At 36.3% G+C, this 27,617-nt stretch overlaps 1 protein-coding gene across 5 annotated transcripts in view; it reads left to right on the plus strand.

Annotated features, from left to right (window-relative positions):
* The window catches only part of LOC113228725 (Down syndrome cell adhesion molecule-like protein Dscam2), a 217,622-nt gene that overhangs the window by 144,148 nt on the left and 45,857 nt on the right, over positions 1 to 27,617 (plus strand). For all 5 annotated transcript variants that reach the window (XR_003310336.1, XM_026462087.1, XM_026462085.1 and 2 more), the window contains exons 5-7: positions 4,796 to 4,954; positions 5,134 to 5,283; positions 5,559 to 5,679. Coding sequence is in view for 4 of the 5 variants with exons in the window: in XM_026462087.1 (XP_026317872.1) it covers positions 4,796 to 4,954; positions 5,134 to 5,283; positions 5,559 to 5,679 (430 nt within the window). In the remaining variant the exon portion in view is untranslated. The remainder of the gene's footprint in view (positions 1 to 4,795; positions 4,955 to 5,133; positions 5,284 to 5,558; positions 5,680 to 27,617) is intronic.

A 27,617-nucleotide genomic window follows, 5' to 3' on the forward strand; every position in this document is an offset into this window, starting at 1 on the left:
AATGTAACTACCCAGAATGAACCCCTTAGCAGATTATTTAAAACTATGTAACTTATTGTAAACAAATGTACAAAAATAGTATAAGAAAATAAGAATAAGCGACAGTGTGCTGTACCTTACTTACCAGAGAAATGTAAAATAAATGAAACAAACAAACATACAGAGTAGACAGACTAGGGATGTAGGCGGGCAACCCACCCGTTATAGAGTAAGAGATGATGAATGAAAGAAAGATTTAGTATGCTGAATGAAAGTGCGAGAAGAATATATGCGAGAACTAGAATGAATGAGTAACGTAGACCAGGACTCCGAATTCCTTTGGAGGTATTAGTGTTAAAAAAAAACTCACATTACTGCTTGACGGCAGGAATAGGTAAGGTGACAATACTTCCATGAACGAACTCTTTCACAACGAACTCTGCTGCTACAAAAGTTAAGATTATCATGCCGTTCCTCCATCACGCATGACAAGTAACCACGAGAATTAAATATCTGAACTACCTCTGTGGTCGAACGGTTACCATGCTGGACTGCTACGTAGAGGGAGAAATATTTGTATGGCCCACGTTTTTTTCTCTCGTGAATTTGGATGTACTTTGTGGTTGTCTTCCTATGTGTGTGTCCACGGTACCCGCGATACAGGGTTTCCCTAGTGTGGGGCTATGAATGTATGCGTTATTATATTTTATTATTTTATTTATCTATTGCAAACCTGATTTCACCAATATCAGATCTAATAGTTACATTTGATTTATCTTAGCATTGTATATGTGGCCCAACGGTTCTTTTACGTTGTCTAGCTGCTAAAAATGCGATAGATAATCATATGAAATAGGCAGAACACGTAGTAGGATTTCCGAGCTAACAATCGCGATATTTATCGGAGAACGGGTCCATATTGCAACACCGTGTCTTAAATTATGTGGTATCAGTAATATTGATTATATAAACGGCTTCGGCATCTTTGTATCAGTAACCAGTTATCTGGTAGATAGTAGCGATGGGCGACAGTTATTAAAAATAATCGAAATATTCGATTACAAACTTAATCGAAATAATTCGCTTGTTGATATCAATTGGTAGTAACCAATTAGTTACTACACTTCACTTTTTGAGTTTTTGATAAAATATCGTAATAGTAATAGGATTCATTGTTATTAGATCAGTAATAGGAGACACCGAAAATTTAAGTAGTAATTACATAATTAGTAACTATTATTTTTCGGTAGAGACGACTAAATCGAATATAGGATTGTGCAACTATCGATTTATTCGATATTTTTTTTAGTTGATAACAATCGCCCATCGCTAGTAGATAGATGTAATTATTTGGATCAGATCTCTTTCTGTAACGTCCGTTATCATTAATTAATAACTACAGATTAATTAAAAACTGAAAAGGAGTTACTGCGAATTTTTAAGTCTTTTTAAATGTAAAAGAGATGAACGCTTGGCCGCTCTATATGTATATACCAATCTATATTTACGTTAGGTATCTACTGAAAGCGATGACGACCCATCAAAATTTGAATGTTCTAATCAACTGTTTGATAAACGAAAAATTTATATTCATAATTCATTCGTCTTCCATTTCAACTTACAAAATTAAATGAAGGCGAAATCATTAGCGGAGAAATATCTTAAATATACTGTATTTAAATTCAATTTCTATTGGCACTTAATGCGGCCCTGAATAACAAAGCTGGCTAGGGGCAGTCAAAAAGCTTAAAACTTTAAAGGACATTTAATTCTGTGAATGAAAAATGTGAGCAAAACAAATGGTTCGCAAACAGTTTGGACGTTAGTTTTCGATTGTGCAATTTTAGTTCTAAATTGAAATTTTATTTAGGAGTTGGAACAGCAAAATTTTTTTGCAATAACTCTGTTGGCTTTTGCCTGTTAACTACGTTTGCCAAGGTCAATAGGTAACAATGTTTTTATCTTAAAGGAAACAAAAATTTGCAGTGTACTATGTGACGCCTTCTGCCTTTTTAATTCTATAAAACTTCATACCCATTATTGTCCATGAATTACGAAAAGAGTACGTCCAGGGAAGTACTGCCACCTTAACTACTTCTGCCGTCAAGTAGTAATGTGAGCATCATTGCATTTAAAGAGTAAGGGTGCTGATGAAATTACAGCCACTTGTTCATTCCGTCGCCTTGCATATTATAAAACAATCTCTTTCTCCGCAGAGTTGCTCCCAAAACGGAATCCCCCATTTTAAATTTCATTCAAACAAAATTGCCCGATCCCAAATAATAGAGGTATAAAACGTTCGAAATTGATTAAAATTCTCAGAAGCAATTTTTCACAACAAACAAATGGCTTGACATGAATTTGGACGCAAATCCTGAATAATCCAAGGCACGAAATTGACTTCTCTGCCAGCAACCATTTGATTTGAACCCCGCTCAATGTCGGGTACGGGTCTTCTTGAGAAAGATGGCTAAAGTTATAGTCCACCACGCCGGCCCTATGTTAGTTTGGGAATTATTACATATACACATACAATTGATTCTTTTACAGCCCCGAACTAGGGAAACCCCGTATCGCGGATGCCATAGACAAACACATAGACAACCACAAATTACACCCAAACTGATTAACTATTTGACAATTTAATAAAATTCTTTCATAATTATGTACGTCCCGTCGATCGATGTATTAACAATAGCTGCCGCTGCCGCAGATAAACTTGACCGACCGACATAAAGTTGACGTGGCGAAAAATTGTCTGTTTTTTTATATTTTCAGTACATTCCGTACAATTCAAATTAATTACGAAACATTTAAATTTAGAACGTTTATAGTTTTATATTTTTATTTTAAAAACTTGAAAAATGTATTCACGCCGATTTCACCCCCGCGCCCCCGCCGATCGAAAACGCCATCAACGCCGTCAGACTCCGCATTTTACAAAAGGCATACATCTCTAGACAACACTAATGACACAGTCACAAAGTTATCAACCTCCTTTCTAACTATCAGAAACTTATTCTGTAATACAATAAGTTTTAAAGCTCATCATTCATTCATCAGCATTCGTACAAACTTCAGTTGCTATTGTATAAAATTATATTATCGTCTATAAACAAGCATCAATGTGGAGGAAAGCGAAGTCGTCTAGAGACGCCAGGCGCCCGCGGGCGGTTGGTTAGTTAGCGTGTCGCTCACAACACACGTCTGCCTTACATGGCTCTGGTAAAAACTTGTGATAGAGCTGGAGTTTGAAATTTTTGTCTCGCAATTATACTACTAGACTAACACTCTTAACTACTACATTGTTAGAAAAGTCCGTCCAATTAGTGGTGTTAGTCATTTTGCACAAAGAGCTATTCCCGCAACGTCAGTGCGGTCACGTTGTCTTCGAGTACGGGGCTGACGCTGCACCCCGTGCAGCGAGCAAGCGCGAAGCGACGATGATCTCTCGTGCAATAACTATGTTTACAGGTCGCCGCTTATTCGGCGATTCCCTTACGATCGCCTTGCGTAACAAGATAGTAATAATACGGACAACAGAAGTTGTTTTGACTATCATCCAAACACATCCTTAATTGGCAGTACGTGCATCCCCACTATTGTGAGTGACGGAAATATATTCCACTAAGATGAAGAAGAAGAAAGGTGCTGTTCTGCAATTGTGTTGTACTATAGTGGACGTGGGATTGGGGAGCATGGAAAGTTTGTATGTAATATAAGTATACTCTGGTAGAGGGATATTATATAATCATAGTAATGCCAGTGTTTTAAAAATATTTTCAACTTAATTTACACCTGTAATTTTTTACGTTACAATGATCTCTTACTTTTCAAGTCAAGACACTGTCCACGTAGTAAAATTGGGATAAATATTTGACGAACTTTGCACTCCGGAAACATAACACTTGATTAATACTCGTGTAGATAAATTAAAAAGAATTACCAGACAAACTCATTAAGATGAACAGCGTGATTGTTTCAGTGAAGACTAATTTAGAGTGGCTTTTTTGTCGTCTCACTGATCCCAAATATGTAATATTTTTGTAGGGGATCTGAGCAATATTCCAACTTCACAGTTAAGAGGCTGTGAAGCACGCGTGACCTCAATTACGCACAATATACGTGTTGCTCAATTTGTAAATAAATTGATTATATATCCAGTTTCTTCGCGAATACGTTTCGTTCCTCCATCACGCATAACAAGTAACCGCCAGAGTTACATTTTAATTCAGGTCGGATATCGGCGTCCCGTCACCATGTTGCCGCAATTCAACTAAATATGTTATGAGCAATTCAGGAACTATTTACTCACACGAATCAGGTGTCTCACCAAAGTCCTGTTCCTCAACTTGGTTATACTTTATTACATAAAAGTACGCCGAAAAAATATCTACCGGTTCAAATTGTTGTTAGGATCCATGGCTTTGATAATAATTGTCGAAAGTTCCATTTTGTTGTATAACATCTGCTTGTATCTTGGTAACAGAGATAGCTAAACAACTCACCTTCTGTATCATCCGTGCATTAGTTCACTTCACCATGTCACGAATATATTCGCTTTTCTAGCTACTTGTCCTGGTCTCATTTCCGCTCCACTCTAACCAAGTTGACAGAGATTTAAGACAGTAATTGTAAATGGTCATCACATTACCGCAACATTATTTGACTACCCAGTTTTGTATTTTTTTACGGACAAAAAACTATTAGAGAATAGCGTAATTGGGAATTTCAAGAGACATACATTATTTGTTTGTTGAATAATAATGAGGTATTTACTAAGAACAATGACCAAAGATAGAATTTTTGTTGGCAGTGATATGGCAGGAGTGGGAGGCGCGTGTATCGACATCGTCGGCCGAGACAGGTGGGCCAGCGCTGCTCACATGCGTTGTGCCCACGTCGTTCCGCGAGCACGCTTCAGTTGCTGCGTGGTACAGAGACGACACAGTTCTGCCGGCCACTGATCACCTCTGTGAGTATTTTACGTATAATCTACTACAATATCCCACCCCAGCCAGGAATCTGTGCAGAGTCCTTGGGTACTTTTGTTCAAGGACTCTCATTACAGTTTCAGCTGGCAGGAGTCGGGATAGATTCGTGTTAGTTTATGACCTAATTATGTGTGGCTAACTGTGTGTCGGTATGATCCAGCTGGCTCAACCCTGCTCATGGACGAGGGCTGGAAGCTGATCGTGCGTTCCGTGCGCGCGGAGGACGCGCGCGCGCAGTTTTCGTGCTCAGTGCTCGACTCGCTAACCGGCGAACGCCGTCGCAGCGCGCCCGCGCACATTGATATAGCGCGTAAGTATAACACCTACCTACAAAACTCCAACTACTTAACTATGATATCCGCTGTATTAGCAATAATTAACACCTTTTACGTCTGTATGCTAAATGGGCCAAAAAATGTTCAGATCAAGGCTAGACTACTGGCACTACCGTACACGATGTTCCATTGGGTCTTTTACTTGTGAGCAAATTTCTCTAAATAAAGAGGAAATAAGTTATCTATCTTCATCAAGTAATCATCTGAAATGTGGTTCTGACGTCACATCTAACCCAAACGTGTGTTGCAGCGGCAAACACAGCGTCTGCGCCTCGCGCTATCACGCATGGCCCGTGGGAGGGCTCCGTTCGCCGCGGCGGAGACGTGCTGTTGCCATGTCTGGTGCACGCCAGCCCTCCACCCACTATCACGTAAGTACCTACAAATATGCTCCTCTTAAAACATGAAAGAACTGTGCCGTATTTCATCCATGCCTTTTTAACCGAGTTCAAAAAATTGAGGAGGTTCTATATTCGACTGTATGTTTTTTTTGTACGTATGTTACGCGATATCTCCGGTATTTGAGAACCGATTTTGATGATTCTTTTTTTAGGAAATGAAACTAGTTTTCCGGATTCAAATCGCGCATATTTGTTTTTACGGTTACGCTTTGTTTGAAAAAACAAATATACGCGATTTAAATCCGGAAAAATAGTTTCATTTCCTATGTGTAACAATCGCGAAAACCTAAGAACTCGATTCTTTTTTTGTTAGAAAGAGGGTACCTCCATAGTGGACCCATTTAATTTTGAAGAAAATCATCTACCTCTAAGGGTAGCTGTTTCCGCATGAAGATTAATTTTCATAAATAGCGCCTAAATTTTATTAAAAGGAGCAATTATTTGAATGCTTGATTTTGCTATTCTCCAATTCAAGGCGTTTTTCTCTCTGAACATACTTTGAGTAGTGAGAACCGATTTTTTAATCTCCTGTGTCAAGTTTCGTATAGTGGCGGACTAGGGGATGAATCCGGGTTTGCGCACTTTCCGGTAACCGATTTCAATAAAACTTGGCAAATGGATGTAATTCCACGTACTTTTGAGGTTGGTTGTTTTAGTACTCTGTACTGATATTATTGGAATATTTTTTTCCTGGCCACTGATCGTCCTCGTGACTTGTACCTCTTTTAAAAATAATAATAATAATAATGACGCACACACTCAACATAGCCCCGTACTTGGAAAACCATGTGTCACGGGTGCCATGGATACACATATAGACAACCACAAATAAACCAGGACCTCTGCATGGCAACCGTTCGGCCACGGAGGCTGCGGAAGCGGAGGAGGGAGTTTTAACTAAACAGGACAGGGCGCAAAAGTAAAAATTGTTGACGTAGCTGGTCGAAATTTTCATATTCTTTCGATCTGTTTATATACAAAGTTTTGTTATTCGCTTAAAACAGTTACAAAAACAGAACAAAGATGAAACAAAACATTTATAAATTGTAGTTTTTCTTTTTTCGACTTTATGTTTGTTGTTTATCATATTATGATATGTGCGCTTTTACGCGTACAATTTCTGAGAGAAACCTGTAGTTACATTGGAAAAGTTTCTCGTCTATCAATCACCGCCATAAACATACTAATAAGTGAGGATTCCGAACGGTAGTCGAGCCGACGCGAAGTTCGTGACTGGGCTGTCGATCGGGCCATGGCGATCGCCATAAACCGATGTGTAAATCAAGTGCAATGGATCATGTTGCGAACTAGACAAAGTTTACTACTTTCCTTATAGCTACAGTTTGTTTCCTTAGTTATGTTAACGTGTAGCAGACAAGAACTGTAACATAAACTAGTATATTTATATCGTTGGACGACACGTGAAACACGAAACTAGTTGACGTTACACAAGGTTTTAAGTGTTTCTATTATTCATGCGAAGAAATAGGCGTACAAAAAAACAAAATAAGAACTTGATGAAATTAATGGACAACTTAGTAGCTGAAATAATGTTTCTAACAAAAGTGTGGTACATGCACACAGAGAATTGTACTACGTAACATTTCTTTTCAAATTAACAGTTGTCATAAAAATAGATGCACAGTTATGACTTTCGCCTAATCCTATTCCGACCTCTACAACATCGTTGATTCAAAAGGTATAACATTATTCACTTATTCTTCACCCATAAAATATAAGAACTCCGACCGGCTTCAATATATTTGTAATAAAAATAAAACGAGATACAATCACACACGCACACATCGACGCGCACGTGCATACGGATACACACGTAGAACACATCCAGTTTAAATTAAAAATTAACTCAAAGAAACAAAATTGAGCAGTAATCCAAGTATAATGCAAATTTTGGCAACAATTGAGCTTCTTGTGAAAGAGTTCGACCTATTTCTGCCAGCAAGCAATAATTGCTGCGTTCTGGTTTTGAAGGGTGCTGGTGAAGCTACAGGCATATAGGACTTGTTAACTTTATGTCTCAGGGTGAGGCCGCAATAGCAGTGCTCTCGGTTCTTTGCGAACAAAACTTTCTGTGACGCTGCAACTGCACGACTTGTTCATCCCGTCATATAATATCATAAAAAAAGTAAAAATATTAGGAAAGCAATGGCAAGGATCCATATAACATGATTCCCATCGACATTTAAGAAATATATTTGAAATAGATAGTTTAGATCCACGCTGTTTTGATTTCAATGAATGATGTATAATAATCATCCTTTATCACCAACTTCGTATTAAGTATCGGTATTATTGGTTGGACATTTTTGCACGTTCTACAACGATCCACCCTGTCACCTTGTACATCACCACTTCTTAATTACATCTGCGCCTTTACAAAATAATACCTACACTACAAGTGTAGTGAAGTGTTAATATCGACGCTATCCGATGACTAGAAAAGCAAAATATATTATAAAATATCTTCTTAAACTACGTGTGTGAACAAACCTTTACTTGCTCTCGGCCTTATTTGAGAACTCACAATGAAAATGTGAGATATAATTTTATATTATGTTTTATTAGAAAATTTAAGAATACTTTTACAACCAAAAATATGTAACGTATACACCGTATCACAAATATCTTTCATATTAGACTATGGCATTCATCAACACGTCCACTCAGCGCCGCGCAACGTGTTGATGAATGCCATAAGACCATTTGGAAAACTATAGACCTATTGCACTTATATCTGTAATATCAAAGCTTTTTGAAAAGGTAATGCATAAAAGAATTACGGCTTTCCTATCAAAGTACAACATTATTAAAGTAGAGCAATTTGGATTTCAAAAGGGAAAATCTACCACACAGGCATGTTTCAGGGTAATTAAAGATATCTCAACTTTTGCAGATAAGAAAGTACCTGTCTGTTCTGTTTTATTTAACATGAGTAGAGCTTTCGATTGCGTTTGGCATAGAACCCTACTATCCAAATTAGAAAGATACGGTTTTCGTGGCCAGGTGCATAACTGGATAGCAAGTTACCTTAGCAACAAAACTCAGTGTGTAGAGGTAGTGAAGTTAAATAATAATAATGAGATTGAGACCCACAGATCAGAGTTTAAAGTTAATAAATACGGTGTGCCTCAAGGAAGTATTTTAGGTCCATTGCTGTTGACCTCATTGAAATAACAAAATATCCATGCACTATTGCAGATGACATATCAATCATTATTAATAAGAATTCTGGCATAGATTATGAAAAAGAAATAAATGACACTATATGTAATATTATTGACTGGCTTAAGAGAAATAATCTGAAAGTAAATGCTTCAAAAACAAAGCTCATACAATTTTATAATTATAATGGAAAGCCCCAGAAAATTTCTGTAAGTTGTCATGGAGATGAAATTGTGGAATGCTCATCCAGCAATTTTCTCGGCATAGTATTGGACTCTCAACTGACATGGAAAGCACAGGTTGATTCAATATGTGCAAAACTGGATCGATTTGTATTTGGTTTACATCGTCTAACGCACATATGTGATCAGAGGACTGCCTTGATGGCCTACCATGCATTTGTCTGCTCAAGCTTGCGGTATGGCCTCATCATCTGGGGGAACTGCATACAGCTAAACCGAGTATTTGCTATCCAGAAAAATGTGTCAGAGCTATATGTAGAGTAGATCCGCTCGAATCTTATAGACCGTTTTTTAGAAAGCTAAATCTTCTAACGCTTCCCGCCATGTACGCATATGAGGTATGTATGTTTGTTAAAAAAAAACTTGGTCTTATTTACTAGGAAATGTGAAGTATGTAATTTTTTAACTAGATATCCAAACCGCATAGCTGGCCCCTCCCATAAGACTACTTGCTTTTATAGGGATTGCTATAATGTCCATACAAATATATAATACTTTGCCTGCAGCTATCGCAAATTTACCTGTAAAAATATTTAAAAAAAGTTATTTGATTTGCTATGTGATCTATACTTATACGATATCAAAGATTTTTTAATAATAAAATGAAATTGACATTTTGTTTTGTATTTGACATTTTATTTATGTTTGTGCTGTTCTTACTTCTTTGATATTGTTTAATTTACGGTTTTATTGCTGTTACTATTTATTGGCATTTTTACTTAATTTTATATGACATTGCTTATTTGACAAATTATATAATTTTAATTTAGGACATTAGTTAACTTCAATTTATTTTAATATTTGCGTGGCAGAGTCTAGTGCAACACGTGTTCTTGACACCTTGTATAATAATATCATTTCTTACCGCGTTTGCTTGCGAATAAATACTTCATTTCGTTTAAATAATATGAGAAAAATAGTATGTTTTTAGACAGTGTTATTATGGACATAGGCTATTTGATATCGAAAAATATCTCTTCCAAGAACTGTTTTGTCGGATAGAAATAAGAAATAACAGAAATAAGAAAAACAAAACCTACATAAAAAGTAAACTCTTTTAGTATATGTTCAATTGCTCGTTCGAACAAATATTATCAAGTTGATAACAATTTTTGAAGAAATGAGATGATGTGGATTTCATGGAAAAGTAGACATGTCAATAATAAACAGAGTATGTACGACACCAATCACAGGAATCTGTTCGGCAATATAGTAAAGCAAGCTAGCCAAATAGCCAGACTTACGTCAATGAAATGTGCCATTTTATGAACCATTAAATAACGCTGTCCAAAACAACGTTCCATATTACCTGCAAGGGTCTTCGAGCGAAAACAGAAAAGTATGGGAATCGTATAAAAGATCCAGCAAAGCAGAAAAGTAAATATAGACCTTCGCTAAGGAACCGTTTCAAAATTGCCCATCCCTCTGTCAGCGGAAACAAATGTTGTTCGTTTTTCATTTATATTTATAGTTTTTTTAATTGTCTCATGTTGAATTCGTTACCGGCCTTAATTAATAAACTGTTTCCCTTTACAAGTAACTATTACGACGATAGAACTATATATAATATAAACAAGATTATTATTTTGTGTTATATTTCATATTTAGTGTCAAAGCATCAAACAGTCGTATCACACAACGTTACAACTAACGTTCTGGCCACTGTGAAATAAAATAAAATATTTTTAGTGGAAGCTTCAGATCATTTTTCAATAAAATTTCAAGGTTTCTGTAATGTAATGCAGCGCTAACGACTTGAAACTTAATGACGCTATGGAGTTTGCCTGATTTTGAAGTGAAAATACGAACACGCCATACCTTGGGCTCTTGAAAAAAAAATACGGGTACCTCACGACTGCCCGAAATACAACGGACAACCCTCGTTGAAGTTTCTCTTCATTAATCAACACGGAAACGAAGGAGCTTTAGACCGTATTTATGCGTTTCATTTTTTGTGATAGAAACTGGATTTTTTTTATAATCACCGACGGTCAACATTATATTTAACCCATAGATATAGGAAAAAATATACATATCTATGATTTGAACACAGGCGATAGGAACAAAGAACGTCTAAAAAAGAATACATACACAGAAAATTTTTGGTACATCATAGCATCCTTAGATCTGGTACAACTATGGCAGCTGATCGTTATTGTAAAAAAATGCGGACGATGATGGCACGACACTTAAAGAAATTAACGCGGAGAATTAACCGATTTTAACAAGGACTTCTGCTCGATAACGCTCTATGCATACACCTATCACCACCATTTTTACCTTTTTTGAATCAATAGTAGATTGAATCTCTTCGCCACGCTGTATACTCACCTGACTTTGTTTCTACCTACTATCTTTTATTTCTGTAAGTTAAAGAATTATCTACAAGGAAAACAATTAACTTACAGAACGGCAATTCCATACTACTTGTTTGTTTAAAAATAAAAATAGAGTCGTATTCGTTGGTAAAATAATTATTGTCGTATAATGTGATTATAAATTTATAACAGAGTTATGAAATTTTTAATGAATGTTTCGGCGAATAATGAATTGGACTAAAATGAATAAAGATAATATAGTACAGTTACAAATTAGCATATTAAACGCATTTTGTACAAAATTAAGCGATATAACTGTAAATTGGTCAAAGGCTATTATGCAGATTCGAATTAATAGCCTTACGAGCAAGCTCCGTTTCCGGCCAAGACTGCAATTTATGATCGGGCGTAATCTCCCTGACGAGAACTCGAATGCTCTCACAGAAACCATGCTTACTTCTATAAATACAATCTTATTATTAAAAACGGAACTGAATACAAAGCCAAATTTTATGTTGGATTTAAACGTTAAACTTCAAGTTTTAAATTTAATATGAGTTATGTTACGATAAAAACTTTATTTTACATACGTACCATCAAGCCTTCTCCCACCGTGATAGGCAGATGATATGGACCTCCACCTTTTTCGCTTCCTCCACTCGGATCTGACTTTTCGTATACGCCGTACGTATCGCCCGTGCATTTTTGATACTTTTAACCTGGCTTTTTTCAGAACGTCCTCAATTTAGTTAAGATATTATATGTGTCGAGGTCACCGTTTCTCCACATATTGATCTTAGTAGTATAACACAAAAGTGAGGGAATATTTTTATTTCATTTAAATAGTATTAATTATTGTCATTTGACTTGCATGTTTCGTCACTTGATACCATAAAAAAATTGGGAAATTATAAAATATAAAGGAAAATTCGCTATAAGTGGCACCACATCTGCATGTGACGACGAAACCTTGCGTCATCAAAATATTAAGTTTACCTTGCGAAGCGCCATAATGTGATGATTTCGAGCGGAAAATTGAAATACGATAAACCTTCTAAACAAATAAAGAAAGTAGTTGCGCTTCTGATTTGACAATGCTTAATGCTTGCCGGTTTTAAATATTTGTGTTTTATGTGATTATAACTCTGGATGCTAATTAATACAATTTGAGGTTAACATTTTGTAAATAAAAAAAGCAAGTTCAAACATTTACGACTCTATTTTTATTTTTAAACAAACAAGGGAGTTCAATTACCCAAAATCGCTTTAGAAATCAAAGGTATTGAATAAGAAGCAGAGAATCCAGGTTTCTTTATTAGTTCAGTCGGTCAACTAACAAGTAACACAATCAGCATAAACAAAAGAACACCAAATCACCGCCAGTCAGTTCGCATCCGATAAAACATCAGTAAGCAAGCCATGCCAAGTCTCAGCAGGCAGTCAACAAAAGTTACAGTAGGTGCGTTTAGTTTCACGTATAAAATAATTAACATTGTTTCGTACATGTTAAATACAAAATAATTAACATGTACGAAACAATGTATCTAAACATTCCCGTAAGCATTTATTACGTAATCGTAAGTAGCAGTAGATCGACGATGTAAGCACGGCCAGAGAACGATTATTATAGGCTCATCAGTTCACTACCAAACATCTCCTCCAAACCTATTGCAGAGCTGCACAATAGACGCTAGAGCTTTTTCTTTCTTTAGACGAATATTTAGCAATCAAAGCGGACGGCGCTAAAGAAACTTCAAAAAACTTATCGTACATTCCCTCGTTTCCTGTTTGGTTAAAATGTTCCGTAATTTTTTTCGGAGGAAGGAAAATAATCCCAGCGCTCCGCTTGACACTTAGTCGTATCCTTAAAGTCCTGAAGCAGCGAATAGAGAGCAAAATTTGAAGCGACCCTAATGGCCCCACGGGATGCGTTAGGGCAGCCTAACGCACTTACATTAGCCTGCGTTGACCCTTCGAGGCTTCGATAAATTGATGAGGAAGTTATGAATTCCTCTTGTTCGCGTACTTGGATCAAATATAATCGGTGTCCGCTACAGCTTTGAACGACTCTTCATCCACAATCCATTGCAAGTCAACTGCTGCGGGTTGTCTCTTCTAAGAAGGGTCGTTTCTTCCAATGGCTTGAACAGTCTTCGACTTGAAGGTTTCATAACGATGTTTTCCTTCTCCATTAACGACTGGTATTGAAATTAAAGTCATAGGGTATATGCTGTCACAGCGATTCGTACTGTCGACCTCTAATTGAAAAGTAATCGCTATCCCGCTACGCTGCGAGTATTACTTAAAGAACTTAATACTTATTACATCTGTCATTGAGTTAAACATTTTTTTAAATAATCCAAAAGTTACTGTTAAATTTTACTACTATACGTATCTTGCAACTTTTGCTAAGATTTAGCGTAGCACTTGAACGTACACAACTTAGTAAGTATCACGTAGCTGCAAAACTTCTACACCAAAGGTAGGACTTATAAATTTCAAGTTTGAGGCATGGAATATCATCGGAAGCCCGATTAATAGGTTTATATACCTACCTAACCAAAGCACTAAGTATGTATATACCTAGTTATATTGTTGGTATATTGTATTGTAGTTTCTGTTGTGGTTCCACTATTATAATGTCGTAATATCGTAGGTCAGGTCATGTATTAGGTTTAAACTATAGTGAAAGAAAAACTTCTAGCATAGTATTGTATTGTATTATCTGTGCAAAAGCTATATACTATATAGCTTCTGCGTCTTTGAATGACAAAAATCCATGCTATAGTCCCGTTTAAGTTCTTTCCGTTCCGGACATGATCCGTCGAACACCTTTCGATATCTCATGAAAAAAGCAAATTCACCAAATTGTGAAGTTTGTAATAAAGTTGAAGATGTCCAACATGTGCTGACGGAATGTACCAAGAACGAATGCCAGCGACAACCACTGATGTTTCTATGAAAATTGGACATACGAAAATGTTGTGTGACATGGTAAATCAGCGGTTCTTAAATTAGTACTTTTAATGTAATAATAATTTAAAAAAATCATTTTTACTGTAAGTTGTAAGACAATTAAAATAAGGTTGTGATAAGACTGGCACGTTCTAAAGGACAAAGTCTTAAAATTAAATAAAGATTTAAAAAAAGGGGCTAACGAAAAAAGGTTTTTTCAGGTTATTTTATGTTAGTTTAATTAAATAAATATTGTAAATCATAAATGTGTACAAATGTTTATTTAGAAAAAGCGACCTTTGTTTCTTGTTCATACTTACTCTAAGAAGACTCAGAGGTATCATCAGCCTCGCGGATCGGCAGTAGTGTTTAATTTATGTGACATAAAGACTTTTTGAATTAAAATAGGAAAAGTAGGAGTTGACCTTGTTGCTTCACCATTATGTGACGATTCTTAGACGTAGACTCGTATTTACGTATTATTATTTACCACTATCAACACATTTGTTTATTTTATAATATTATTATAGCTTCATTTACATTTGTTTTAATAATAATTGCTTGTTTCAGTCGGTAGACCATGGTAGAAAAATACGATTCATAATTTTGATTGTGAATGGCATCACTTGTGTCTTAAAACAAGCAACCAACCAGCTGTTAACAAAATTTGTATGAGACGATTAGGTGTTTTGTGAATAATTGTCTTATAAAAAATATCTTATAAAAAAAATATCCTTTGCAAAAAAAATAATGCAAATTGTAATGGATTAAAATTTCAGAGGGTCAGGTAGCTGCTGCTTCCATCTCCATGGGATAGCTGGCTGAAACCCCTGGAAATCGCACAATTCACAGGAGTTACAGCTGTTACAGCTAAAGCCAACTGCAGTGGCGTCGGCACTAAACCAGTGATCTTGTTGTAATTCAAACTTATTGAAACAAAACTTTCTTCATATGATTCCGGCAATTTCTTCTTTAAACCGCTCAACGGCTCTACAATACAAGATGGGTTATGTATCGGGGTCTGCTCAGCTCGTAGTTCAGTCACAGCTCCAATACTTAAACGCATAAGTGTGACTATCAACTATGGCACGTTTACTAGGATTAAACAATGGAGTATAAACATAGCCATTTTATAAAAATAAACAAGTTGAAAAATTGAACATGAATTTTGTAAAGATTTTGAAGCTTTTTGTAGAGTTTTACATATTTCTACCGCCAAGCAGTATAATGTGAGCATTACTGCGTTCCGGTTCGGAAGGATGCTGGTGAAATTACAGGCACATGGTACTTCACACCTTATGTCTCAGGGTGACGGGCGCAATGACAATGCCCATACGATCTTTGCGATTTAAAGCTCCGAGTGACACTACAACTGTTATGAATAGGCGTGTCTCTTACCACCAGGCGCACGACTTATTCGTCCCGTCACTTGACATTATAAAAAAAGTTTAATATTGCCGTCATAAACTAAAAGCATTAGCTAGAGCTTAAGACATTAAGGACGTGACACGTAGTAACTTTCCATACGTTTATGATACTCGCGTCAATTTCTAACATAAATTATTAGGGTTCCGTCATCGTATAACATACGAGTCGAGCCAGAGTTATTCATCAGACTGAAATAACAGCGCATACACAGCATTCATCTCTCTCTAGCCCTCGTTGCACCACATCGCCGCCAAAAACCTGCGTATACGTGACACACGACTAACGACACTTTGTTTTATTAACACACGACCTCTATATACCCTATTGTAGAAAGATACAGCATACACTTGCAAATGAAATAACTAATGTTTTGACTCCGTAAACTTGTGTGTAATTAACAGATGAAGTAAAATGTGTTACATACCATGTTCAGTCGGTTTCAATTAATCTAGGTCCTCAAGTCACGTCTATAAAATAGTTGCCATCGTCCATTGCGGGTTAACCATCGTCTTTATTACCAACATCCAAACTTGGGCAGTAATGTGCTCGGCAAATGAAAAGTGGTTGTAAACGGTCGAGACAAACAGAGTATTTAAGTCTAAAGCAGCAAATACGTACGAGTCTCATGCGCCTCGTAAAGTTTCGCAGTAAAACGTTACTCCACGTAACGTAAACGTAGACGTTCACGTCACGTATTAGCGCTGTAAATGGACTTGAAAAGGTGGTTAAAGGTTAACATTAATTACATACTTCCAAGTTAATACCCAGTTAGTTTCGCTCACGTTATTGTTAAATTCGTATATTTTTCGACTGTTCGTGAGTGACGGGAAAATGTTGTTGTTGTTGTTAATTACCACGTTCTTACTTCAAAACTCATAACTTAAAAAGGACACGAACCTATTTTTATGTACAAACCAAAGACAGGAAAACTCTACAATTGTCTTTGTTTAACAAAATTCAAGAAATTTGCGTGATTGATCGCTTTTCACGATACGTATATGGTCCCCAACTATTTGCGGTTCCTCCTAATCGGCACACATTCACGCTTTGATGGCCTGCGTGAAATTATCGTTTCGTTTTTCAAACTCATTTGTCGCGTAATCCAGTTGCCGGGAAAGGCAATCATTACCGTAATAACAGCTTTTTGCCGCCACGTTGCGAAAAAGGCAACTTGAAACTGGAGCGAGACAAATGAGACGTTTGCAGCGACGTGTCTCGTACAGACTTTTTGCAATGACGGCCCTAGGTTGTGAACTGGCGCGGCGGCGGCAATGACGGTCCCTCATTACGCCGCAGTTCAAAGGGCCCTCGTTCTCCGGCGCACGTAACCTTTGCCCTTACTGCGAGCTTTATTTATGTTTTTATGTCGTTATTTAATTTGCGACGTTCGTCGTGTCTATATCTCGGCTGGTAATATTAACTACTGCTCTTTATTTGTCTTCATGTTAATAGCGGGTAGTAAACCACGCGTGTCCATACTGTATTATTGGCATGGCAACATAAAGAAGGCTTTCTTATTTCATAGTGTCGTTAATTAATTTCTGGCAAACTTTAAAAATATTTGCAAATAAATATAATGGCGGAAAGAAGTTTTCTTTATTGAAATATGATTCCGGTCATTTCATACGGAATATAGAAAGGGTTAATAACAACCGTTACTCGTTTACATAAAGAATCTATTTGGAGTCCGAAAATAGGATTGTTTTGTCCCGTTTGTTATATCTGGACTAAAGGCTTGATATTTTATTCTATTATCCGTATTTGTTTTCGGAGGATGTGAAGCATACAAAGAAATACGTTGATTAAATTTGTTTAGTCAAAATGAACTTCTTGCTCCTCAAAAACGACTTACAAACTTGTTTTTGTTGTACTGTGCCAAATGCGATAAATAGCCCATTTTTACGATGTAGGTACATAGATTTAACGTCTTTGGTAGATCACACAAAATTGAAATGAGGTTACTTATTGACAGCAAAAGAGGGTAGACAGATATGTCTGTCCTTAAAGCTTTGCCAGTCAATCTGTGACCCTGCAACCTGGTGGTTGGAACCTTTTAAATGGTGATGACAATCGTGAAGTGGATTTGAAATTCGCCCTTGCAATGCAGAGATTTAAAGGCATTCAGTTATAGGACACATTTAATTTGAGTTCAGAAGTGAACCCGTCCTACACAAGTTGACTAAGTTTTATCAGCGATCTGCAAACGAGACTTCAAGTTTTATCCGAGAGTAGTTTCCGAGAATCTCCGGACCATTGACTTGAACCTCCACAGCGCCGCCGGCGGTTGAATATATTAGGTAGGACCTTACTAAAAGCATTTCTGGGTATGTCGACCCGAAATAACATTCGAAAGATAAGCGTTAATGGTGAATGAGAAAAAAATTTAAAGCGATGTTGAAATGGTACCAATAAATTGTCTACAGAAGACTATATTTATTTCGAGATAGAAAAAACGCTTTGGCAACCATGTGATTCACCTACTTTTCTTCTTACCTATGACTTTATAGTTAAAAGTTACGTACATTTATCAATCTTCACTAGCAATACCTGAAGGGAAAAAAGCACGATAAAACCTGCACGTCGAAAAAGGTTCACAGCTCTTAGAAAACGTGTGAAGTTTCCAGCAGACATTGGGCCAACGTAGCTAACTATGGACCTAAGATCTCTTCTGGGAAGAGACCCATGCTCAGCAGTGACAAGTATTTTATTTATAATTATTTATATTCTTTTAATCAATTTCTTACAGACAAATTTGACATTAACTGTGTTAGCTTGCAACATTGCATTTAGGGCAAGATAACTGTGTCTGAAGTAGGTTGATAATTGTCTCTATTTTGCGCTATTCTGTGAATAAAATAACAGATTTTATAACTAACATTGCCTTCAAAAGTAGGCCTAAGGAGGTTATGTTTAAATATGCTTTTAATTTTACATGATAGCGATTTCCCTATGAGTAGAGTGAAAATGATTGAATGTGAGTGGGAGGATGTGTGGATTAGAAAAGAAAAACCGGTGAATACAATTTCATAAATTCTCGGTTTCATCACAGATCAGTTTATGGATTACCGTCTTGTTTATTGTATGTATATAGGTTCCTTTATTAATTTTATGACTTATATTGGGACCTAAGTTGTAACAAAATATATTTATATCGAGTTCTTAGGTTTACGCTATTGTTACAAATAGGAAATGAAACAATTTTTCCGGATTTAAATCGCGTATATTTGTTTTTTCAAACTAACCGACGTTTCGGGCCCTTTACAGATCCCAGTTTACCATGGTCACGGTTGACTCAAATAAATATATTTATGTTTAAATTTCGGTATGTCATTGTAAGATATAACATTACGTCATCGCCTGGATTTTGTTGAACATTTAAAATTTTTTATTTAGTGTTTTGCCTAACGATTGTGGGCAATATATGTATAGAGTCAAAAATATAATGTAATGGGTTGACAACTGATGTAATTTTTATTCTATTCAATAACTGGTAATTATAATTAATAGTATAATGTTTTATATTTTTTAATTATCTTTTAGACCTTGGGAGATGCGAGAGTTTAAAATAGATATAATAATAATAATCCCGCACTAGGGAAACCCTGTGTCTAGGTGCCATGGATACACACATAGACAACCACAAATTACACCCAAACTCACGAGAGAAATAAATGTAGGCCATACAAATATTTCTCCCGACTCGGGAATCAAACCTGGGACCTCTACGTGGCAGTCCGGTATGGCAACCTTCGGCCACAGAGGCACTTGAAACGTGCAAAACAAGGACAGGGTTTTGAAATGACTAAAGATACCAGTAATTATAAAGTGATGTACGGTCCAGTTATTGCAGTTATTCCAGCGTATTATATATCTGACCTGTTTGAGGACACCTGTTTTTCTCCGGATAACTCATGCAGAGTGAGCGCTGCCTTAATAAAGTTGCGTATTCACAAAGGTTTACTTAGGTAGGTACTACAAATAAATATTGAGCTCGTGGTTCTGTCAAGAAAAATTTCTATAGCAATCCATCACCTCAAAGCTCTCAGTAACAATATCTTCACTAACGTCTAACCGAAGTAACTGAATTTCGGATGAAAGTCGATGGAAATGTAGACGGACATTCGATCAATATTCCTATTCGGTTGAAGTCTCAAGTACCCAATGCGACTTCCTCAATTTGTTGTAATTAAAACTTGCTTGAAACGCTATATTCCACTGCAAATTATGTTAATAAAGTTATCCAAGAATTATTCAGAAAATAACAACGGGAAATGGAAACCTTAAATTTCACCCTCAGCAATAAATAGACGTAATTCGAAAAGCATTTTTTGGGAAACTGGCAAAATAGATAAAATAAAGTACATGGCAGCAGTAATGGGCTGGTGCTTCACTTGATTAAATTATAAAGAACAGTAACACCTTTAGCCTCAATTGGCGTAAAGCTCGAATTGTCCAAGTAGAGTTACATATAGTAAATTTTTTATATCTCCACAATTTTGCAAGCTTATACAGTATAATTTATAGAGCCAGGAACCCAAACTAGGGTACCCTGTACTTTAGGTCACCAATCAATATTTATCATATGATCAATATTTACAAGTCTATGGAAACAATTAAATATACGGTTTTGTTCCGATTTTTAGACTCTATCGAAAGCTATACTTTTTTTTTATAATCTCAAAAGAAATACAATGACGTGACGAATATTTTTTTGTTGTCTAAACGAAAAATCTGTTTCCAGGGTGTAAATATCGAAACTTATAATCTATAGGAAAAGCTAGAGGCGTAAAAGAAAAACTCATTTTATAAGAGTAAAAGCATTTTTTGTAAGCTCTTTACTACTCTCCTCTAACGTGTTTTAAAATGCACATTTATAAGATGTTTAGTAGCGGTAGAGCTCCTTGTAAAAGAATTCGTCCAGGGAAATAGTGCCACCTTACCTATTTCAGCCGCCAAGCAGTCTGTCTGCATTACTGTGTTCCGGTTTTGAAGGGTAAGGGTGCTGGTGAAATTACAGGCACGTGGGACTTATCAACTTATGTCTCAGGGTGACGGGTCAAATCTTTGGGATTTAAAGCTTTGAGTGGCACTGCAACTTTTATGGGCAGACGTGTCGCTTACCGCCAGGCGCACGACTACTTGATCGTCTCGTCACGTCACTTGATTTTATATAAAAAAATCATGATTATTTCGATCTCAGTAGCCATTCATTAATAACACACAAAGTTAAGTAATTTGTGAGTAAGCAGTTCACTAAAAAGCGTAATTTTTATAAACCTTTTGCTGCTAGTTACTTACACATATACACAGGACTGCAAATGTTGTTGATAAGTGAAATATTGTAAGAACAACGGAAATGGAATGGATATATTTAATATTCCGTTATCTATTGTCTCGAAGACTAAAGGTGAAATAATATAAATTGACATACAACTCAAAATTATTGAGTGCAGGTACTCATAACGTGGTGCCTTATTTAGTGACAAACTAAACTGATAATAGATCGATTGATGCTAAAAAATAAATGGCATAGTACATTTTTGTTATACCTTTGTGAAAAAAATCAGTATATTTAAATGTTGTTTCCAGCAAATTAATTAGTATTCGTGTTTTCACATAGATTTTGTTTTAATTATTATAAAGATATTTTTGTTCTGTTTACTGTTGGAAATATAATTGACATCATTCAGCCATACGAAATATATAATAAACTATTTATAGTAAAGTCTTAGTATTTTCATTAAATGGCTCCATTAATAGTACATCTAATTAGTTAAATATAATACATAAAGGCGGGCTAATACTTTCATCAGGATCGGCCATAGTTATCACATGGGTATACGGGAGAGAAACAAATAATCAGATGTCCAAAGTCTTCATAGAATTTAATTATGACACAAAGAACAATTTAAACAATTAAATCTAAAAATCACTGTGATACTAATTAGATAATCACGTCTTCTATAATTATTAATTTCAAATTGGCACAAAATATAATAGATTACGCGGAACTTTTGCGATTCGTCGTATACGTGGTGTGCCGCCCGTTGACGTTCAAACAAAATGCCCGCGCAACATGGCGGCACCGACCATCGACACGACGCTCCGCTAGAATGATAGTTGTCAGACTTGTTCCCGCGTGTTCAAATAGATGGCGCTCAACGTTGCGTCGTCATACATAATAAGGTAACATTGACAAAGTAATACGATCATGATCACGATACAATCAAAATAAGTAATAAAAGTCACATAACCGCGTGAAGTAAATACCACGTATATAGTTCCTGAAACAGAAAAAAAGAACAATTCCATTTCCTCTATATTTACAGTAAGGTACTCGTATGTATACGATAAACCGTTATATTATCTTTTGCAATGTGGGATTTAAAGGACATAGATGTTACCTCAACAGCAAAATATAAAACACTAACTTCTAAATTACGGGTTGTTCGTAATAGTAATTTAACTATGCTATAGAATGTGAATTTTTTTTTTCTCATGAACATCAAAGGTTATACGTCAAGAAATAAAAAAAGTGATAACAGTTTTTCTGAAAAAAATATTTTTTGCTTCTCCTGAAAAGTGTTTTTTTTTGTCCTTTGCACCAATTGAGTCATTGACATGTTATTATAAATTCTATTTCGTACGCTTTTTTCATTTATTTTGTCAGTTTCTCAAAAACGTTATTTTTCGAATTACGTCGCTTTCTTATTGAGGGTGCGAAATTAAATTCCAAATCGTATAAGCTTGTTACAAGATTTTAAAATAAAACTAGAGATGTATAAACGAAATAATCAAAAAATCAGAAAGAGAATTAGATGGTATTCAATTGTTTGTTCGAGGCTTTGTAAATAAGCAGGAAGCGGCAGCGGTTCCTACTTCGGGCTCCGTGTTTTAATTACTACCGTACACGTATGTGCGGTCATTCCGCACCGTAATTTACCTGCTTATTCTGCCGGATATTTCGCCACGGAGGAATTGTTTACCAGAACCGGCGTCACTATGTATAACTGTACATGTAGCTTTAGTTTCAAAGTTCTAGAATCTAGTTTAAGAAAGTGTAGTATAGATAGACCATATGTACAGTCTGAGAGCAACATTTAATGCGGTCCTTATGTCATTGCAATACCACCCATTCGCACTAAGCGCTTTGCTTCCTCCTTTCAGATGCCTTCGGCAAAGGAATACTCTAAACCGTGTTTCCTAAAAAGTACCCTTTGAGTATATTCAAGGCTACTAGAGTAAATAGGCATTTTTTAGGCAAACGCGTACCATCGTCGATCACATCGGCACTTAAGATCAGGTGATATTGTGGCCAAGAGTGTGTCTATTATCTATAAAAAAAGAAGTATTGCTTAGTTAGCAATTAGGTATACCTACGTTTTATTTTAAATTGTATTATTTTGTCACGATGTTCTGGAGATTGAACAATAAACATGTGTCTTTAAACCAACGTATTTCACTCTATCACCTACGTCCATCCTAATCACAGACCACATAAATACTAGATCCTAATAATATGAGATAGACTATATTTACAAATGAAGAATTTACTAAAAGAAGTACAATTTGCTATGAAAGGTCAAAATTCTTATTAGCTTTTTCCACCAAGACACGCTCCGCCAGTAGTTATATGTAGGTGACAAGTTTAGCCCTAGAATTCGAATTTGAATAAAAATTCCGATTTTTTCAGAATATTTCTTGCACTATAGGATTTAAAATTGCATACATACCTCTAACTTTTTTGAGAACAAAAGTCTAATTCCTGTAAAGTCCTCAGAAGGACGTGTTACAATAAAACGAAGATTTGTTACAATTAAGAAAAAAGATATTTTTTTATAAATTGATTAAAATTATTAGAAAAAGTTGTGTTAGAAGGGTTTAGAAAAAATCAGAATTCATTTTATAATTTTTTTTTATTATTCTAATGTAAGTGTGCATTTGACCTCCATCTCACCTGATGGAAACTGACGATTAGGTCGACGATGCACTCCTAGATAATTCCTATTCACAATCGCTTTGAAAAGGTCCAACTTATAACGTTCAGGGAACAAGTCTGCAGCAGGGAATTCCACTCCATAGCCGTTCGTCCTATAAATGTGGAAGTGTAACGCTCCGTGCGAATCTTTATATCCACTACATAGGGGTGGAACCCCAGCCCACGTCTAACCCCCCGATCATGGACAGGTGGAATCAAATTATGCAATTCCATCGCACACTCTCCGTGATATATCTTGTAGAATACTGATAAGCAGGCAACTTTACTGCGGTGTTCAAGGCTCTGCAGCTTCGCCTCTACTAATATCTCAATATATCTTATAGTCACCTATAAGACTCTTGGCACGCTTGTCAATTGAATCCAAGGTGGCCAGTCGATATGTAGCAGAGCCATCCCAAAGATGGCAACAGTACTCCATACACGACCGGACTTGTGCTTGATACAGCTGAATCAACTGTCCCGGTGTGAAGTAACGCCTCGCCCTGGAAAGGATGCCAAGCTTCCTGGCTGCATTTTTGGCCATGGATTCAGTGTATCTGCCGAAGTTCGGATTGAACGACAGATCCATTCCAAGTAGCTGGAGACGGTCGGCTATCGGTATGGTTATATCACGAAAAGTCGGAGTCAGTTCAAAGGGACTCCGTTTAGTGGAGAATAGACACGCCTGTATTTGCACGCTGCCTTGAGCGTCAAATCTAAATGACTAAATAAAACAAATAGGTTATTCAGGGTGGGTACGTGCTAGTCTAGTAGTAGATTCTCTGGAACTTTTCCATATTGTTTTGAAACGTCACTGTGGACAGAATTGTAAATATATTGCGAAGTAATACCACCAAGCACCGGCAAAGCACATTAGTCTTTAATTGTTATCAAGGGAATTTGAGTAATCGAAACCGAGTACTTATTCGCACTATTTGCAATCTTTGAATTCCAATTTTTGTACAAAATAATTTACAACAAATAAATAGATTAAATGGTAGACTCAAAGCCTGACCAGCTTGGCTGAAATCAAAAGAAAAAAATTGCAATGAATAGGTTTTACAAGATGATTATTAGACAGATTTCTTCTGCTCGATCAATATAGAAAAGCACGCAAAATCGTCGTTCTAAATATGCGTTCATACTGTAATAATTTTTCATAATTAACCTTTTGCACAATTTCTACTATAATTTTCTTAAATGACAGTTTTATATTTCACCTTACAATTTATTACAAAATTTCATGCACAAGTAGTAGGAAGTGTAGTATTAAGACACGTTTTCCACTAGCTGGGTGTCTTCGTACATGACGTTTTCAGGTGCACAGTCTCCACTCGTGGCCTTTCCTGTTCCAGAGGCAATACTAGAAAGTACATGACCTGCTCGAGATCGAATTACCCTTTGTTTTGTTTATTTCATATTCATACCTACATCCGAAGAGCAATGTCCCAGCAAGAGCAATGAACTGCTAATTTATGAAATAAAACATTAAACACTAATTAAAACTGTACAATCAGCCAGCGTCACTATAACGACGTAGCAACCTCGGCGAATGTTCAACGCGTGTTTATTTTAACTAAATGGAAACTAACCGCGCTGTAGCCCGACGCAAATTGAGGACATTTCCACAAACTGGATTAGTTATATTACTATTAAACAAGTTCTTGTTAACAATTAAATATTTAGAAAAGTTTGCTTCACAGCGAATGCATTAACTGGCTGCCGTCACAGCAGGTACATACGCAGGTACACACACATTCATATACACATGCACACACAGTAACTAACACACACATACGATTTAAGATTCAAATGAAAATTAAATTTAAAATTAGAAGTTGAGAGTGTAAGTTGTTTGGAAATGTAAAAATTAAACACTAAATTAAGTATAAGTTAAAAATGTGTCCAATTCCGATGAGTGACAAATGCACATTCTTGGGTTTTACGTTGGATCTTACCTTGAATTGGAAACAGCACGTAGACACGCTATATGATAAGCTGAGTGGTGTGGTGTTTGCTCTGCGTAAACTAAAACCGTTGGTGTCTCGTAATGCGTTGAGACAGGCGTACTTTGCACACTTCCACTTAAGTATGACTTATGGTGTTATTCTGTGGGGCAATTCGACAAACGCTGACAGGGTAATGCGTATACAAAAGCGAGCGTTACGAACTATGTGTGCCATAACCAAGAGGCAATCCCGCAAGGCACTGTTTAGTGTACACCGAATGATGACCCACTACTCGCAATATGTTTTTGAGGTCATTATGTTCGCGCGAAACACTTAGCACAGTTTGGGCGAGTGCAGGTGACGGGTGGGTTCCTCGGTGGTGCGGGACAACTCCGGTCAGTACAGCGTTGCACTGCACTTCACGGAAAAAACCCGCGAGTTATAGGACCGACCTACTGTGAGCACTTACCTGCCGAACTAAAAACCGAATGTTGTGAGGAAACGTTCAGGGCAGACTGAATAAACTTTTATTGGAAAAGCCCCTTCACTCAGTAACGGAATATACTCAAAGTACTTAATAAATAATACAATTATTATATGTATTAATGAATTTGACAGTCACCGTATTATTGTACTGTAATATACATACATTTATTAGTTATTAAGAGTCCATATTGACATTTTCTGTATACACTTGACATTGTTAGTTTAATTCAATTATTTATTAGTTTAATTTAATTATGTTTGTTTAATTATGTTTATGATTCACTATTATATAATTATTTCTTCATTATTTTGTAAACTGATGCTCACTTTTCGAAGAGTAGTATAAAATGGCATGTTTGAGAGAAATAAACTGAACTAAACTATAGCTATAGGTAAGGAAGAGCGGTGCCTCCTGACACAGGCTTGACAAGCTTAATAGGAGGTACCATTCACTGTTATTGTAAAGTTAATTGTATTACTGAAATAAACATTTTATTATTATATATTTATTAATTACTTATTGGTAATAAGAATTTTTATTCACCCGTGCTGTTTGCAGGTTAATATTTCATTATCGTCGTCATATTCACCGTCAACTCTCTGCGGGGCACCGGTCTTCTCTAAGAGAGGGCTTTGGCCGTAGTCTACCACCCTGGCCCAATGGTGGTTGGAGACTTCACACGTTTTCAATTTGAAGTTTTGTTGAAAACGTCACGAATCGAGCTCTGGCCCAAATACAAACAAGTAAATCCATCCAAAACCAAGACATCGCCGTGAGACTTACACTAAAATAATACCATCCGTTACATATGCACTGGGCTATGGCAACCTCAAGTCGGCTCTGAAGCGCGCTGCATTGCATCTGAGACGCTATTACATTAATCATCACGCTGCAATGACTCTCGGGACATTATGTCAGCACACGTACACGAAAATTGTGTTCGCAAGACGTTCGTGTTGGTATTTTGTAATTTCGAAATTTGACACGAAACTTTAGACTGATTCTTGCATTATTAAAGAATTGTATATTCTTGCGATTGTCGGTATTTTGTCTGCTAACTAACCGCAATAATGTATTTTATGTTTCACATAAGTTATGGTTTTGTTTTGAGACATTAATTGGAAAAAATATACATAGGGCGCACTATCAGTTTCCGCAACTGGCCACTTACATAAACAATATTGAAAAAGTAATTACAACATTTGAAAATAAAACTCTTTGGCTGTAGAATACAGTTTGTTTCATCTGACTGTCACTTGATTTTACATTGTGGCGTCATTTTAGAAATTGGTTAGATAAGTGTAATTTAACAGCTCGACGTCACTCTGCTTATGGCGATAATTCACCATGGAAGACAACTATTTATAG

This window comes from Hyposmocoma kahamanoa, unplaced genomic scaffold (genome assembly GCF_003589595.1).
Source record: "Hyposmocoma kahamanoa isolate Upper Pololo Valley unplaced genomic scaffold, ASM358959v1 239, whole genome shotgun sequence".
NCBI lineage: Eukaryota > Metazoa > Arthropoda > Insecta > Lepidoptera > Cosmopterigidae > Hyposmocoma > Hyposmocoma kahamanoa.